The 15,709-nt window shown below is 36.8% G+C and overlaps 1 protein-coding gene and 1 long non-coding RNA gene across 2 annotated transcripts in view; one reads left to right on the forward strand and one right to left on the reverse strand.

The window, feature by feature from the left end:
- The window catches only part of FBN2 (fibrillin 2), a 236,490-nt gene that overhangs the window by 190,128 nt on the left and 30,653 nt on the right, over positions 1-15,709 (forward strand). The window contains exons 37-52 of the mRNA XM_008530057.2: positions 41-202; positions 924-992; positions 1,462-1,587; positions 2,699-2,824; positions 3,672-3,824; positions 5,872-5,940; positions 6,814-6,939; positions 7,132-7,257; positions 7,717-7,842; positions 9,629-9,745; positions 11,311-11,439; positions 11,864-11,983; positions 13,365-13,490; positions 14,159-14,311; positions 15,081-15,146; positions 15,508-15,633. Of these exons, the coding sequence (XP_008528279.2) occupies positions 41-202; positions 924-992; positions 1,462-1,587; positions 2,699-2,824; positions 3,672-3,824; positions 5,872-5,940; positions 6,814-6,939; positions 7,132-7,257; positions 7,717-7,842; positions 9,629-9,745; positions 11,311-11,439; positions 11,864-11,983; positions 13,365-13,490; positions 14,159-14,311; positions 15,081-15,146; positions 15,508-15,633 (1,920 nt within the window). The remainder of the gene's footprint in view (positions 1-40; positions 203-923; positions 993-1,461; positions 1,588-2,698; positions 2,825-3,671; positions 3,825-5,871; positions 5,941-6,813; positions 6,940-7,131; positions 7,258-7,716; positions 7,843-9,628; positions 9,746-11,310; positions 11,440-11,863; positions 11,984-13,364; positions 13,491-14,158; positions 14,312-15,080; positions 15,147-15,507; positions 15,634-15,709) is intronic.
- The window catches only part of LOC139075331 (uncharacterized), a 124,188-nt gene that overhangs the window by 20,401 nt on the left and 88,078 nt on the right, over positions 1-15,709 (reverse strand). The gene's annotated exons all lie outside the window — the stretch shown is intronic.

Genomic DNA, 15,709 nt, shown 5'->3' on the forward strand with positions numbered 1-15,709 from the left:
TATGGCAAAGGTAATTTTAAGCTCCTGTGTTGCTCTGCAGACAACCGTGTGGGCAACTGCTACCTGAAGTTCGGTCCTCGAGGAGACGGGAGTCTGTCCTGCAACACCGAGATTGGGGTGGGCGTCAGTCGCTCCTCCTGCTGCTGCTCTCTGGGGAAGGCCTGGGGGAACCCCTGCGAGACGTGCCCCCCTGTCAATAGCAGTGAGTATGGAGCTGAAGAAGAGGAAGGGAACAAACTCTGGTAGCTGAAGACCAGTTGCCATTTCATTCTTGTGCTGGGACAGGGGAAATAGGGCCAAAGTTTTGATTTAGGACTACGTGCTCTCAGTGATTATGCTGAAACCAGCCAAGAATGTTTTATATAAAAGGAATTTGAATTCCTCTATTCTTATTGTTTTTCATGATATGACAAAAAGAAAAAACAATTTTTAACCACAATCCAGTGTGAATGGTGATAATATCAATTCTCCACGGTATCACAGATAAAGGCTATTCCTGATTGTTCTCCGAGGTTGTTTTAGTTCAGGTTCATAGATGTGCTGTAGTCCTCAAGTCAATCATATCATGCCTTAAGTTGAAACGTATGTTGTGATATGGACAGAGATGAAACTTCTGAATTGTTGAGTCTTTGAGATTATTCATTAGCCAAAAATGTTCTGATATAAATTGTCTGCAAAGACGTTTTTTCTTTGATTAAAAACCCATGGTTTTTGTCATTCTACTGTGTATATAATTTATGAAGTAATGATCTTATGTCAAGTAAAATCTAATATACTTTTAAATGTATTTGAAAAGGCGCTAAGAAAAATGTAGCTACACCCCTGAGGATGTGTATTTTGAGCCTGGCACTTGCTAAATGCTTGTTCATTGTCTCAGCCACTTGGACACAGGTATCGAATCTCTTCTTTCCATTGTTTTGTAGCTGAGTATTACACCCTGTGTCCCGGAGGCGAGGGCTTCAGACCTAACCCCATCACAATCATCCTAGAAGGTGAGTGCACCTCTAATTGCCGCTGCCCAGATTTAAACAAGGTCAAGAGTTTACTTTAGAAGAAAGCTAGTAGAAAAGTTAGTATGGAGCAATCTCAACAAGATCATTTTGCAAAATTACAGATGGACAATCAAATACCAGGATGCTGAATAATCATTTGTAAATCAGAAAGATATCATCTGTTGCAGTGATCTGATATCTGATTGTTCTGCAGAGAAACTCTCTTTCCCATTATCCCCCGATTTTAAGCATCCCCAACTTGCTTTAATCACTCCTCTCAGATTATGACAAAGTTCCACAACAAAATCAAGGAAATCCATGGTCAGAATAAAGCTTCCATCTAAGTGTGCTTTCATTTGGATGCGTGGAAGTCTGCAGGTCTTACAGGATCACACGTTTGAAAGCTCTGATAGTAGCTCTTGTCTTTCACGATAGTATTTGTTGTAAGTGAGCTGTCTCCCTTCTGCAGATATTGATGAATGCCAGGAGTTACCAGGTCTCTGCCAGGGTGGCAACTGCATCAACACTTTTGGGAGCTTCCAGTGTGAGTGCCCACAAGGCTACTACCTCAGCGAGGAAACCCGCATCTGTGAAGGTGAGATGACTCTACACCTAAAGGTATACTGGTCAGGCCTGGGGAAAAGGGTCCATCCTCAAATTCTATCAAAAGATCTGTTGAGACTGGTTCATAACTTGTTTCTTTTCATATCGATGCCACTAGATTAATTTATAGCTTATTTGCTATAATTTACTATTATTTTTCTCTGAGTAAATGAGTTGATTAAAGGTAAATGGGGAAAGCTGGAGTAGTGTGAAACGTTCAATATCAAATAAAGTATTGTTTCAAATATTGATAGGAATTATATTTTACAGAGGGAAAATAGGTAAGGTTGAATGCAACTATGAAGTTAATATTTTTCAGTAATTTTTAAATGTTGGACTACAGGTATAAAGAAGTTCAAAGGTTATACAGATGTCTTTCTTGCTTCCATCCCTCCATTTATCACGTGGCACTATAGACATCCTTTTAGGGTCTTGTCTCCCCACTAGACTAGGAGCTTCTTGAAGCAAGGTCCACATCTTAGTCATTTTTATAGCTACAAATTCTAGCTTACAGTAGGCTATCAGTATGGAATAAATGAATGCTTATAAAAATGAATATTAAACATGATCAAAATTATTTCCATTATAACCTTTCTTTTGGAACATGTTAGATAAATGCATCTGGAAGAAATATGATTTAATAAGGAGAACAACCAGCAGCTACACTACTTCTGAAATCTCTGAATGGGTACTAATTTGAAAGGAGCTATAAAGATAAAGGCTGTCCTAAGTACATTCAGTTTAAAGTTAGCACTGAAATTTAGTTTAAATGATATAAGAGGAAAGCAGGCTTTAAAGCATTTCCATTTGAAGAATACGAAATTTCAATTAAAATAATATAGATGCTATTTAAATTATTTTTTGCCACTTTGTAATTACTTTTGATTATTTATATTTTTGAATATTAGATTTTTTTCTTTTAAAGAAAAGAAAATGTATAAATGCATGTTTTGGGTTATTTTCTATGTAATTGCTTTAAATTCTAAATTTTTAAAAAATATGGATTTTAGGAATTAGCTTCATGCTTTGTACAGTAGTTTTAAATGATATAAATTCATGGAAAAATATCTTTATTAATTAATGGATATTCTTGCCTACTCTAGATATTGATGAGTGTTTTGCACATCCTGGGGTGTGTGGGCCTGGGACCTGCTACAACACCCTCGGAAATTATACCTGCATTTGCCCACCTGAATACATGCAGGTCAACGGAGGCCACAACTGCATGGGTAGGTAATGGTCTTGGATATTAATTAGGTCATAGTTGTTGGCTTCCCACATAAGGTACTTACATCTCAGAATTATTTTCAGAAAGTTTGCAATTTAAATCTTTATGAATGATTAAGTATTTCAAAGTCTTATAAACTTCTGGCTCTGTATCATGTTTTTGAGCTTTGGCTGTATAGTTACATTTTAAAAAGCATGAGTCTGAGGGAGAAAATTTAATCAAATGTTACAGTTATATATATATATATTTTTTGAGGAAGATTAGCCCTGAGCTAACATCTGCTGCCAGTCCTCCCCTTTTTTGCTGAGGAATACTGGCCCTGAGCTAACCTTGTGCCCGTCTTGCTCTACTTTATATGTAGGATGCCTGCCACAGCATGGCCTAACAAGCAGTGTGTAGGTCCACACCCAGGAGCCAAACCGGTGAACCCTGGGCCACCGAAGCAGAACATGCGAACTTAACCCCTGTGCCACTGGGCCAGCGCATACAATTATATATTCTTAAATAATTTTTATTTTCCATTTATATAAAGTGAACATGATTATACAAATAAGATAACCTTTACAATTTAATACTTAATATGTTTTAAATTAAATAAATGCTTGTGAGTAAAGAAACAAATATCTATTTTTCTGCCTAGACATTAATAAATGAAATCCCGTAGCTAAAAACAGAAGAGACATTAATCTAAAAATGATTTGTGTTTAACCTGAAGAATTCTATTAAGATACCTCCAAATTTTTCTGACTTTTGTTAACGGAGGAAGTTTGGTGTCTCCAGGTGTGTGGGCTTGGTCATCAGTGGCTCGCTGATATGATTGGTTGGCTTCTTTGTTTTTCTATATGTAGACATGAGAAAAAGCTTTTGCTACCGGAGCTATAATGGAACCACCTGTGAGAATGAGCTGCCTTTTAATGTGACAAAGAGGATGTGCTGCTGTACATATAATGTGGGCAAAGCCTGGAACAAACCTTGTGAACCATGCCCAACCCCGGGAACAGGTAAGCACACAGCTCGTGCTTCTGCTGAAGGCCGAGTTGCTGACACACACAGAGATTGTGACAGTATAGTAAAAGCAGACATGTACTAAAACCAGACACACACTCGGTTCTAAAAATATCCAAGAGCATCATGTGGCCGTTTCCCAAGTGGCCTTCTTTGGAATTGAAACGCTAATTTTTGAAATATCTGTTCAGTAGGAGTTCTGGATTCTGAAAATAAGCACCATTGCTGAAGAGTTACAGTTCATAGCACTTGTCCATTTAAATTAATTATCTTAAACCATGCTGATTAATCATGCATTTATTCATCGAACAAATATTTGTTAAGCAACTACTGTGTCATGGTGCTAGACTTGGAAGGTGTACTAATTTCATTAAAAAGCTTGCAACAATTTAAAGCCCATCAAGTTTAGTATCTTTTTTTAGTTCAATCTTGAAAAATATGCAAAAAATGAATTTGATGAGCAAACTTTACATAAAAGCAACTTATTGCCAAAGTATTCCTTCTGCATCCTTTCCCTCAAACTTGCCTGAAATATTCAGGCAGAAAATAGAACTTGTCTTTACGTGGTAAAATTTTTCTCGCAAGCACAGATTCTTTTGAAAGGAAAACTGAAAGATAATGAAGACAAGTGAAAGAATCAACTTAAAATTGTTGCCCACCGAGGTTCTTTTATGACCTGGAACGTGGTCACTTTAAATAGCTGTAGATAATAAGAGCTGAACCAATGGGACAAATGAGAAACAATGATTATGCATTTGTTACCAAATATTATTAAGGGTATGTGTATTAAAACGTTTTATTTAATGTGATGATGAAATTAAATTAAGGAGTGACGTGAAAAGTGACATATGGGGCTCAGATTCAGTGAGCAAATGGGTTTTCTTAGCCCTGTCTTTCCAAAAAAAACAAATAGAAACATTTTTATAGTTCTCTAACTTTTAAAAGCTCCGTTAGTTAGAAATTAAAGAGCACTGGTTGGGGATTGAACACCACATTTTTTGTGAGGGGAAGTAAAGGGCTTAGGTTTGAAAGACAGGTCTGTATTTAAATCAAAGCTCTGCCGCTTATTGTCTGACCTTATGTAGATTATTTATCCTCTCTGAAACTCATTCCTCATGTCAAAAATAGGGATAATAAATAAATAATGACAGTGACTAATTCATATGGTTATAGTGAAAATTAAATGAGAGGATGTATATAAGTTACAATTTGAATATTGCCGGGCAATTAGGAGCCACTAAATTGAGCAGCCCTTGCATGCCTCTCTGTATGTTCTGGACGCTTGGTGAGTACTGGTGGATGAAATGTACAAAGTCCCTCCCCTGAGAGCAGTTAGAGTAGAGGAGCAGGATGTGTTTTATCTAACACTGCTTTCAGCAGTTTTACTCACTATGTAGCAGTGGGCTTCGGAAGCAATCTGCTTCTTAAAAACTGGAATTCTTTTAAATTTCTCTTGTTTGGTGAATTATGTGTAGGAATAATTCTTCTAGTCTCTATTTTATCCCATGATGCGTTGTTTTTTATGCCTCAAATTTCACATTCCAACAAATAGACATTTATGTAAAAAAAAAATACAAAATTCATGTCTCATTTATTACTCATTGTTAACCTGTTTCATTGCCACGGAATTATTTTTGCACGTCTGTGCCTTTGTGCAATTCGTAATCCCTTTATAAATTTGTGCTGTAATCTGTTTTTTCAATCTACATAAATTGGATCATCTTTAAAACTCTGCATACCAAAAGAAAAAAATAATTTAAATGCCTAGAGTTGATATTTTGAACCTTGTAATGATTTCCTTGTCTTCTAATATCAGAGCAGTAAAAAGTTAATGATGATAATAATAATAATAATGGTAAAGAATGCCTAGAACCATTCCTTGCAGAAGCTGGCATTGTTATCAAATAAAGATAATTGAAATTAAAATGTCTGGTTGTGAATAATATAAAATATGTTTATCAGTGAAAGTAATACTGTATAAAATGTTGTTTTGAAGGAGTTTGAGAATTTTAAGAGTGCATTTGCTTTGTTTATGTTTTAAAGCGGACTTTAAAACCATATGTGGAAATATTCCTGGATTCACCTTTGACATTCATACAGGAAAAGCTGTGGGTGAGTTTTTCAGATTGTTTATTTTAATACGTATATGTAGCATTTTGTAAAACCCTATTCAGTGGTTTTAAAATTTAAAGTACCATAACATATAATAATCTGGATTCCAACCTAATATGCTTAGACAGACAGAACACGTTACAGACTCTAACCAAGTGCTAATAGTGGTATTACTCCATCAGCATAGTCTGGTGATTGAGTTATGATAGCTATGTGACTATCCTAAGATTTCATACATATCAAGCTGAAACTTTAGTTTTTTTGTCATGAATATTGTATTACATGACTAAATTACCTACCTTATTTGAACCTCTAGTTGCTATTTTCACTAGTATATGTTTAAGTTTTTGGTATATTTTTGCAGTATCCCTTTCTACTGATCTACTTATGAATCTGCAGAATTATTAATTATATAAATTACTTCCTTGTGAATTACTTTCTTTTGCTCATTCTACTTTTCTTCCTCAAAGATTAAATGAGCCATATAATTTTCAGTCTCCACTATCAATGCATATATAACAAAGTACGTAAAATTAGGAAAACACAGCTTTCCTTATCAGATGAATAGCAGCAGGTAGGGGCACCTGACACATAACTGGAAGAGGAGGCTTGATTCCCTAGGAAATTTGTTTGCTATAGTGATGCTAAAATCACTTAGTATATATTTGATCAGCTACTTAAATTTTTCCATCACGGTTGAAAGTTAATAATCTACTTTATGGTCTATATGCTTTCATCAACCACAAAATCATTCATTTTTTGTGACCCTGAGTATATGTTCTCATTCCAGTGCACACTTAGCATTATTCAAGGTTTTATGGTAAATTCATTAAGCAGAACCATATATATCTGACCAAATCTGTTCAATTCCAGACATTGACGAATGTAAAGAGATTCCAGGCATTTGTGCCAATGGCGTGTGCATTAACCAGATTGGCAGCTTCCGCTGTGAATGCCCTACAGGCTTCAGTTACAACGATCTGCTCCTGGTCTGTGAAGGTAATCTGAGTCATGGATGTCCTTGAACCAGAAGAGTTTGGTAGACATAAATGATTTTTGGACAGTTTTCTGAATTTCACTGTTTCTTCCACAGTGTTTAGGAGTTGATCACGAAACTGGTTAAGTGCATGTAATACTAATGCAGGAATGAAATTTTTAAAATGTTGCTCTTTTCTCTTGTTGCTCTTTCAGATATTGACGAGTGCAGCAACGGCGACAACCTCTGCCAGCGGAACGCAGACTGTATCAACAGCCCTGGCAGTTACCGCTGCGAGTGTGCGGCGGGCTTCAAACTGTCACCCAACGGGGCCTGTGTGGGTAAGACAGAGACTGGCTCCTTCTTTGGCACTGAGCACAGCATTCTTTAGATTTCCTACACCTAAAAATTGTCCAGGCTTTCCTATCAAATACTTTCAAAAATAATTTTGAAAAGATTTCCTAAGTAAATCTACTCATCCATCTTGAACCTATTTCACTGTATCTTTTAGATAATTTTGTTAGGAAAAGGGTCTCTTTGATGGATTTTCCTAGGATTGGACCTAAAATAAAATAGTATCCTCGAGATACCAATCAACATATAAAAATTGCATGATTTAAAAAAAAAAAGAGGCCCAGATGCTTTAAAGGCTTGCTTATTTTGATTCAGCTGTTGTTATGGCTCATTTTTATCCTGTCTCTAATAATTAATTGCAGGTTATAGAAACATCTCTGAGAAAAAATGAAAGAATCTTAATAAAAATCAGATATGTGTGACATGTGTTTTACTTTTTGTTTTAGATCGCAATGAATGTTTAGAAATTCCTAATGTTTGCAGTCATGGCCTGTGTGTGGATTTGCAAGGAAGTTACCAGTGCATCTGCCACAACGGCTTTAAGGCTTCTCAGGACCAGACCATGTGCATGGGTAAGAGGGAGGACGTTCGTTCCACGGGGTGAAGCGGGGCTGAAACTCAGAGGAGATTTCAGCTCTGGCACTTGCCACGAGTAACTACCCTGTCTCTGTCAGAAACAGTCCTGCAAAAAGTTAGCTGTGTTCAATTGTATATGGTTTTATTATATGTAAAGTTTGCACGTGGGGACACAGCACAATATATTCTTTGGTTCAGTGTTTGCAACCTTTCTCCCCGGATGACTTTCACATGTTTTATATGTACCCCGGGACATTCGAGGTTACGTGGAATCACCACAGTACCAGCTGCCCTTTACCCCTCTCTGTGCCCACTCAAGAAAGCATTTTCAAACGCGAGAACACAAGAGAGTAGTAAGAGTGACAATAGTGAAATGCATATATGTATATACACACACGTACATACATACATACATACATACATACATACACTTTTTCCCCCCAAATCATTGAATACATAGATTTGTCTGCTTCTTTTGTGGTTTAAGTCTTAAACGCAATTTTTAAAAGCAAATCTCTTAAAAAATTCCGGGTAGCTAATATAATGGTTAGTTAAGCAATAATAGTGTCCGTGAGTTCTTGCTGAGCTGATGATTAATAAGATTTCAAGGCAGATGGGCTGGAGGCCTTAGAACTCAGCGTAACTCCTTAAATCTGATGTCAGCAACTGGCTCTCTGCCAAAAGAGTTCTCCATGCTTTCTACCTGAAGGAGGAAAATTAACTTGAAAACTTGGCTGTTTATAATTAGCATCTTCTCAGTTTAGAAAAAGCTGAAATTGTGCATCAACTCTTTTAGTATTCAAAGTCCCTCTGTATGACTAGTAAAGTCAGCTTGCAGAACTGAAGAACTAGTTTCCTTATGGCGTATCTGTACAAAGGAGACTACCTAGAGAAGATCTCAGTTCATCCATGGCCTCCTAAGAGCTCCCCTATGGACTTCACCCATGGAGGGAGGAAAAGTTCTCTAGGGGATGCTTGTGCAAAGGACAAATAGAGGATCTTTCTCTGTTTACGTGAACTTTCTAAGAGTGCTTGCTTATACATGCTTCTCCTGTCTGTACTCTCTGGGAGAGAGAATGATTTGCCAAAAATATGTGAGATTTATGATTCAGAAATTCATATGGAGAAAATCTGCCCTCACTCCTAACAATTCATCCATGATAAAAGTCAGCTAGACTCCCTCTCAACAAAGCATCCTTCCCTTTTTTGCACAGTAGAAGAGTTTCAGCAGCTTGGAATTCATGGTCTAGGGAGTCTGCTCTCTTATCTGAGGGGGACCTTTCTAAACATTTTCTTAATTTCATTTTTTGGAAAGCTAATAATATTGAGTTCTAATAGACTTCTTCAATTTGGATTCCACTAATTCATAAAATTTAGGAAACTTAGTTTGTCTCTGTTGTGCTGGTCAAATTAAGGTATGTAAATTTCCGGGGGAGTATTAATAAGGCTTAAAAGAACAGTTTTAGTGTTTCAAAAGACTGGTTTCCTTACAGTTGATAAACAAGCCTATTCATTAAAACATCTCCACTAGGAGGATGCTTGCTTAGCCTAGTTCTGAGTATTATATGTGCCTGTAAGTCATTGAACTACACCTTTTTCTTATAATTTTATAATTTAGAGTTTTCTCTACCTCATACTTATTTTCCTTAAATAAATATGGGTTCCTACTATTGAATGAGGAAAAATCTAAGCAAATCAGTAGTTTAAAAAAATGTAAATGTTTAAGAGGGTATTTTTTTCTAGTTAAAAATTGAATTCCTTTGATCCAATGTGTCTGTGCAGATGTTGATGAGTGTGAGCGGCATCCGTGTGGAAATGGAACTTGTAAAAACACAGTTGGATCCTATAACTGTCTCTGCTACCCAGGGTTCGAGCTCACTCATAATAATGACTGCCTGGGTAAGTACTCAGTCAGTCTTGTATTGCTGCTATTTCATTCCACACAATATACTGAAATGAAAAATAAAACCAAAGAATAGATGAATATTTTTATTATTAAAATTTCAAATATGTGCCAAAGATATGTATTATCATTGATTAATTTCCAGTTAACTAAAGCCATCATATTGGCTTAAATAATCACAAGAGAATCTGCAGTGTTGAGTACTTCCGTCCATCAACCATCAATTCAGGGGAAAAGGCCATGCAGATGATGGTAACTGTATTGGGACTGCTTTTTGGTTTTAGGTTGTTTTTACCCCTTAGATGGGAACAAAGTTAGACCTTTCATTGTTTCAGTGTTATTACTTCATATAAATTCATTCTTGATTTATATTCAGTTATTGACAGTCTCCAACTTAAAAACATGTTGTGTCTTGAAACTTCATTTTCTGTCAGCTTTTGAAGCCAGGAATGCCTTTTCCCACAGAACAGCACATGGACACTAGGTTTCCAAGTCAGCCCTCAGAAACCTATTTGATCTCTGTTTGTGAACAACTGCAGATTTTCAGTGGAAAATAAGTGTCTCCGATGCCTGGTACAGGATTTTAGCCTTTGCCCCTAACAAACAATGATTGAAATAAGAATTGATGGTGAGTAAGGGAGGTTCCTAAAGTTGGTGGAGGAGACAGCAAGAGAAGTGACAAGAAAGGTTGACAGTATTTCTTGTTTACCATGTGCCAGGCATATTCTGATGCTTTCCAACATAGCTCATCTCTTAATTCACATGACCCTGTAAGGTATGTGAAAGTAACTCAGGCTTCCTGCCATCCTGGGACCATCGCAGCCCAAACCCACCTCCAAATTAGGAAATATCTTCCTCCCAGTTTTCTTTAGTTGTCAAAATTCTGCAAAAAATTTTAGAGCCAATTGGAGATTTTATTCAACTACCTCCTTCTTGTCTATAATTTCTCAGATCCTTTGTACAGCCAGGGAGAAGTAAAGATATGGACACGGCTTTGATCAAAGTACTGTCTTCAAACAACCCAGAAAACTACCCAGATGCAGTCAGCCCTAAGCTTAACAGAAAACCTAACACTTTAGGATTTTTTTTTTCAAATTCTGTAAGCAAAATATGTCAGCAATTCTAGAGCGTTTTTAATATAATTGATTTTCTGCATTTAATATGTTATTTGTCCTTTGAATATGGTCAGCTATCTCCAGGTAAAGTCATCTGCAAACTAGGCAGTCAAGTATATTCTCTTGCCTCCAAGAAACGAAATATTTTTCATTTGCAAAGAATGGAAAGCTTCACCTTAAGCCTTCAACTTTTACCTGGTTATAAATTTATGAGTTATATTAATACCAAAAATGTACCCTTGTGGTTGAAATACAATAGGGATCTATGTGACCTTATTAATCATATAATCTTTATGATATGAGCCATTTTTTCTCTGTGTTGATGAGGAATTGTAATGGAGGGTTTTTATAAATGCATACCAATAAATATATTTTTAAGCTACAACTTGTGCCACATTGGACATGTAAGAGCTCTCTCTAAAAAGCTAACTCCTTTGTGCTTGCAGACATAGATGAGTGCAGTTCCTTTTTTGGTCAGGTGTGCAGAAACGGACGGTGTTTTAATGAAATTGGCTCCTTCAAGTGTTTGTGTAACGAAGGTTATGAACTTACTCCAGATGGCAAGAACTGTATAGGTAAGTAAACAATCAAGTCTTTGTGTTGTTTTGTTTTGTAAAATAATGATGTGACTCCCCGGGCCACCCACACACACTTAGGCACTCATTCACATTTCATTTGTCATCTGATCACATGACCAAGATAAGATATCACAGGAAATTTTGGCATAAAGTATAAGCCAACAATTGGGAATGACTTGTATGCTGTGTTTTTATTGGGACAGAGCTTGAGGCTATCCATGTCCCCATAAAAGTAGACAAACAAATCAAGAAAATTAGCCTCTTGCCAAATAAGAAATAACTAAGATGTCAAAAGAGTATCTCAAGGCGTATTTGTCCATAATGACCTGGCAGATCAGAGGCCCTGAGTTGCATTCATGTTAATATCATTTAGCAACAATTATCTTGTATTTAAATCATTTTTTCTCTCATTTTTCTTTAGATACTAATGAGTGTGTTGCCCTTCCCGGCTCTTGTTCTCCTGGTACCTGTCAGAATTTGGAGGGATCCTTCAGATGCATCTGTCCCCCAGGGTATGAAGTAAAAAGCGAGAACTGCATCGGTAAGGCTAACATTTATTCTGAGGTCCACGAGCTGTTGAGGATAATAAGACCTGGTACAGACTCTATGGAAATATAATAAATGCAAGCCACTGCATGCATGCCGACCCAAGGTATTAAACATATAGCTCCCTACATCTGTTTTATTGAACCATCAGAAATGATTTGAAGGTGGAGTGGTGGGAATAAAAAACTCACGGATGTGGGAATTTTTCGTTAACAGAAATCTTATACTAGTCAAAGAATTTTCAGTGTACTCTAATCTTTTTTCCAAATGTCAACAGAGACTTTCTACTGAATTTAAAGAGTGTCTACAAAAATTGTAATCTTTGGCAACCAATTTTAAAATAGCTATTAAAGGTGTCTAGAGTCCTAGAAATGTGAAGCAGAAAATCTTGACAATGCTGCGGAGACTTTTTTTGCCTTGGGAAAGCCTCATGTCAAAACAGAAAATATTAATCCATGTGTCATAACAGATGTTTTTCTGCTGAAACTCTTCCAGGCTACAAGAACATTGTAACCACATCAAAAGTGGGTCCCAGAATTGCCTGGTGGACATGATGAAGGCTGACCTTTTTACAGTTACTTTATTTCACTTTTATACAAATTATTTTTTACAGTCTTGTTGAAAGTCAGAAGCACCAGCATCTTAGTGTGGTTCTTCTAACGGGAAAGCATTGCAAGGGTTTTTCTGCCTTTGAGTTATCCAATTTTTTAAAAAATTCTATCACTCTTGGCAAGATTCCTCCTGAAGATATTGTAGCTCTACTGTTCACGTTCAAGGGAGTTATCTAGACAGAACTGAAGGAAACTGTTTATTTCATCGAATTTCATCATTTTTTAGACCATTTAATGGCATATTACGGGTATCCCTAATCATTTCCATTTGGTCTTTATCTCTTTTTCCTTTTCTGTCTGATTTGTATAGTTTCCTATACAATTGCCAAGTGTTTTTAATTCTTAAAAAATAAAATAATATTAGAGTCACCTTCCTAATGTTGCTGAGAGGGTCATCAGAGAAGTCAGAAGAACACATTTGGCTACACTGAGACTGCGATGCCTGTAAGACATTGAACTGGCCATGCTAGGTAGGCAGGTGGACATACGTACACCCCTAGGGGCCAAGTGTGGGGAGCTGGAGAACAAGTTGGTAGTCTCAGGCATGTGGCTGGTGGAAACTCTATATAATCTTTGACTTTGATGCAAGAACAGTTTATTTTTAAAGATTAAGTTAAACATATATGTAATGTAATCCCTTGTTTCATATTAAATTCCCAATGGCTACTGGACTGTTGTAGTATATTAAAAAAAAGACAATTACTTTTGTATATTGAACAGTGTATTGATTTGATTAAGTTAATGAATTCTCCCACCATTTTGCAGATATCAACGAATGTGACGAAGATCCCAACATCTGTCTTTTTGGTTCCTGTACCAATACTCCAGGGGGCTTCCAGTGCATCTGCCCCCCTGGCTTTGTGCTGTCTGATAATGGACGGAGGTGCTTTGGTAAGCTTTGGAATGGCTGCTGTGTCATAACTCCCCCTTAGAAACTTCAAAGCTAGATGGCAAAGCAGCATGTTGTGTTCGTCACTGCAAAGTGCATGTCTCTGGTAAATGCATCATCTATAAATTAAACATGTAGGTCTCAAAAGTATATGCACTGGACAATTTTTAAGATACTTTGAATTATTGGCTCTGTTCCTACATTTTTTAAAAATTTCATACTAAAAGAGGAATTGCTGTCTTGTCTCACTGTTTTCCTTTTGTTGTTGGCATAGATTTTTTTTGGTACCTCAGTATATGAGTTGCTTTTGATGTGATGTAATTATTGAAAGTCACCTAGACAGTTTTTATTAGGCTGTCATGTAACAATGGAAAAAGAGATGTGGAAAACATTTTAATATTGAGCATAATTTCTCAAATTTCCTAAGCACATTAGGAAAATATTTTAAACATTTGGAATAATTAAGTAAAATTTTATAGGCAGGTCACTTTAAATTGACAAGTGAAATCAGCAATTGAGGATTTCCAGTCCTGTCTTTTAACTGCTAATCTAATCTACATCAAATGTTGGCCAGTGAGAAAGGTTCTGTCAGAAACAGAGTTAGATACAAATTATTGCATCCTTTTAAATGACCAGTAAGGAGGTCTGTGATATTTGCTTTCTTGACTAGATACTCGCCAGAGCTTCTGCTTCACAAACTTTGAAAATGGAAAATGTTCTGTCCCCAAAGCTTTCAACACCACAAAGGCAAAATGCTGCTGTAGTAAGATGCCAGGAGAGGGCTGGGGGGACCCCTGTGAGCTGTGCCCCAAAGATGATGAAGGTAAGAGCAACAACATAAAACACCACTTTGCACTGGTTTTGGACTGTTTCTCAGAAGTCGGTTTGACTGTGTCATTTATGAGTATTTTGAGGGTGAAATTACCCCCTTAGTGTAAACTTCAGTGGTTGAGTGAGCAACCTAGTCTAAAGGACTTCTTTCAACTTTTGTATTCAACACGTGTAAGCACAGGTGGAGTTACCCTGTTATTTCATTTTTCCCCCTAGGTTATTATTGCTTGCTTTCAAAGGAGGGAATTTGAGAGGTTCAGGGCAAGAGATGCAAGGAGGGGATGAAAATTATATTCCAAGTTGCTGCGGGAGTCCCACGTGGGTGCTGTGTCACAGGCTGTGGCTCAGAATCTTAGATGTAAATTCTGAGAAGCTGAGTCAACACGGTGGCCATTTGCAGGACGAGGCCAGCTGAACTGTAGGGTGGTTCCCAGCAAGCTCGGAACTGGCTTGGTCTCTAGGTCAGAGGGGGCTTCTGTGTGTAATGGGCAGAGGGCTCTGGCTGCTCAGCATTACATGAGCAAACAATAGAAGGGGAAACCATCAGTAGACAGCACCCTGGAAGGAGCTGGGCAAGCTCAGGTGACCTTCTCTGTGCTGAGTGTTGCTTTTGAAATAAACCATAAAAATAAAAAAAAAAGACTCGTTAAAAATAGCTTTGTGGAGGAAAAATAAGTCTAATTTTATGTATATTGTTAATCAGTTCACAAGGTCTCTGATAGTTGCTCTTCAATAATGGGAATTTTTACTTTTCTCTGTAGTTGCATTCCAGGATCTGTGTCCTTATGGCCATGGGACTGTTCCTAGTCTTCATGATACCCGAGAAGGTGTGGTTTGATATATTTTATATATTTATTTATATATTTTGATATATTTTATATATTTATTTTATTCCTATAGTCTTCTCTGATATGAATATATTATTATACATTTCTTTTATAAATCATGCTAACTTTACTGTATAACATGTAATAAATTGTATTTAATGTACATCTACAATATTTATTGTACCTTCTATGCATTATATTTATCATAAGACTATGTTGTGGTATATGAAAGACATTAGGTAGTTCTCTGGTAAAAGAAATCGTTATGTGTTTTAGAAATTTTAAGTCTCTGTTGAATAGATGGATAGAGTTTTGACATAGCTTTTATATGAGGAAGTTCATGTGCAATTCTGTATTTTAGATGTCAATGAATGTCTTGAGAGCCCAGGCATTTGTTCAAATGGTCAGTGTATCAACACAGACGGGTCTTTTCGCTGTGAATGTCCAATGGGTTACAACCTTGATTACACTGGAGTACGCTGTGTGGGTGAGTGTTGACTCCATGTTACACACTTTGAAAGTTCTATTTTATTTCTCATATTCAGCAAAAGGTCTCAGGCACC

This window comes from Equus przewalskii, chromosome 13 (assembly GCF_037783145.1).
Source record: "Equus przewalskii isolate Varuska chromosome 13, EquPr2, whole genome shotgun sequence".
Classification (NCBI taxonomy): Eukaryota; Metazoa; Chordata; class Mammalia; order Perissodactyla; family Equidae; genus Equus; species Equus przewalskii.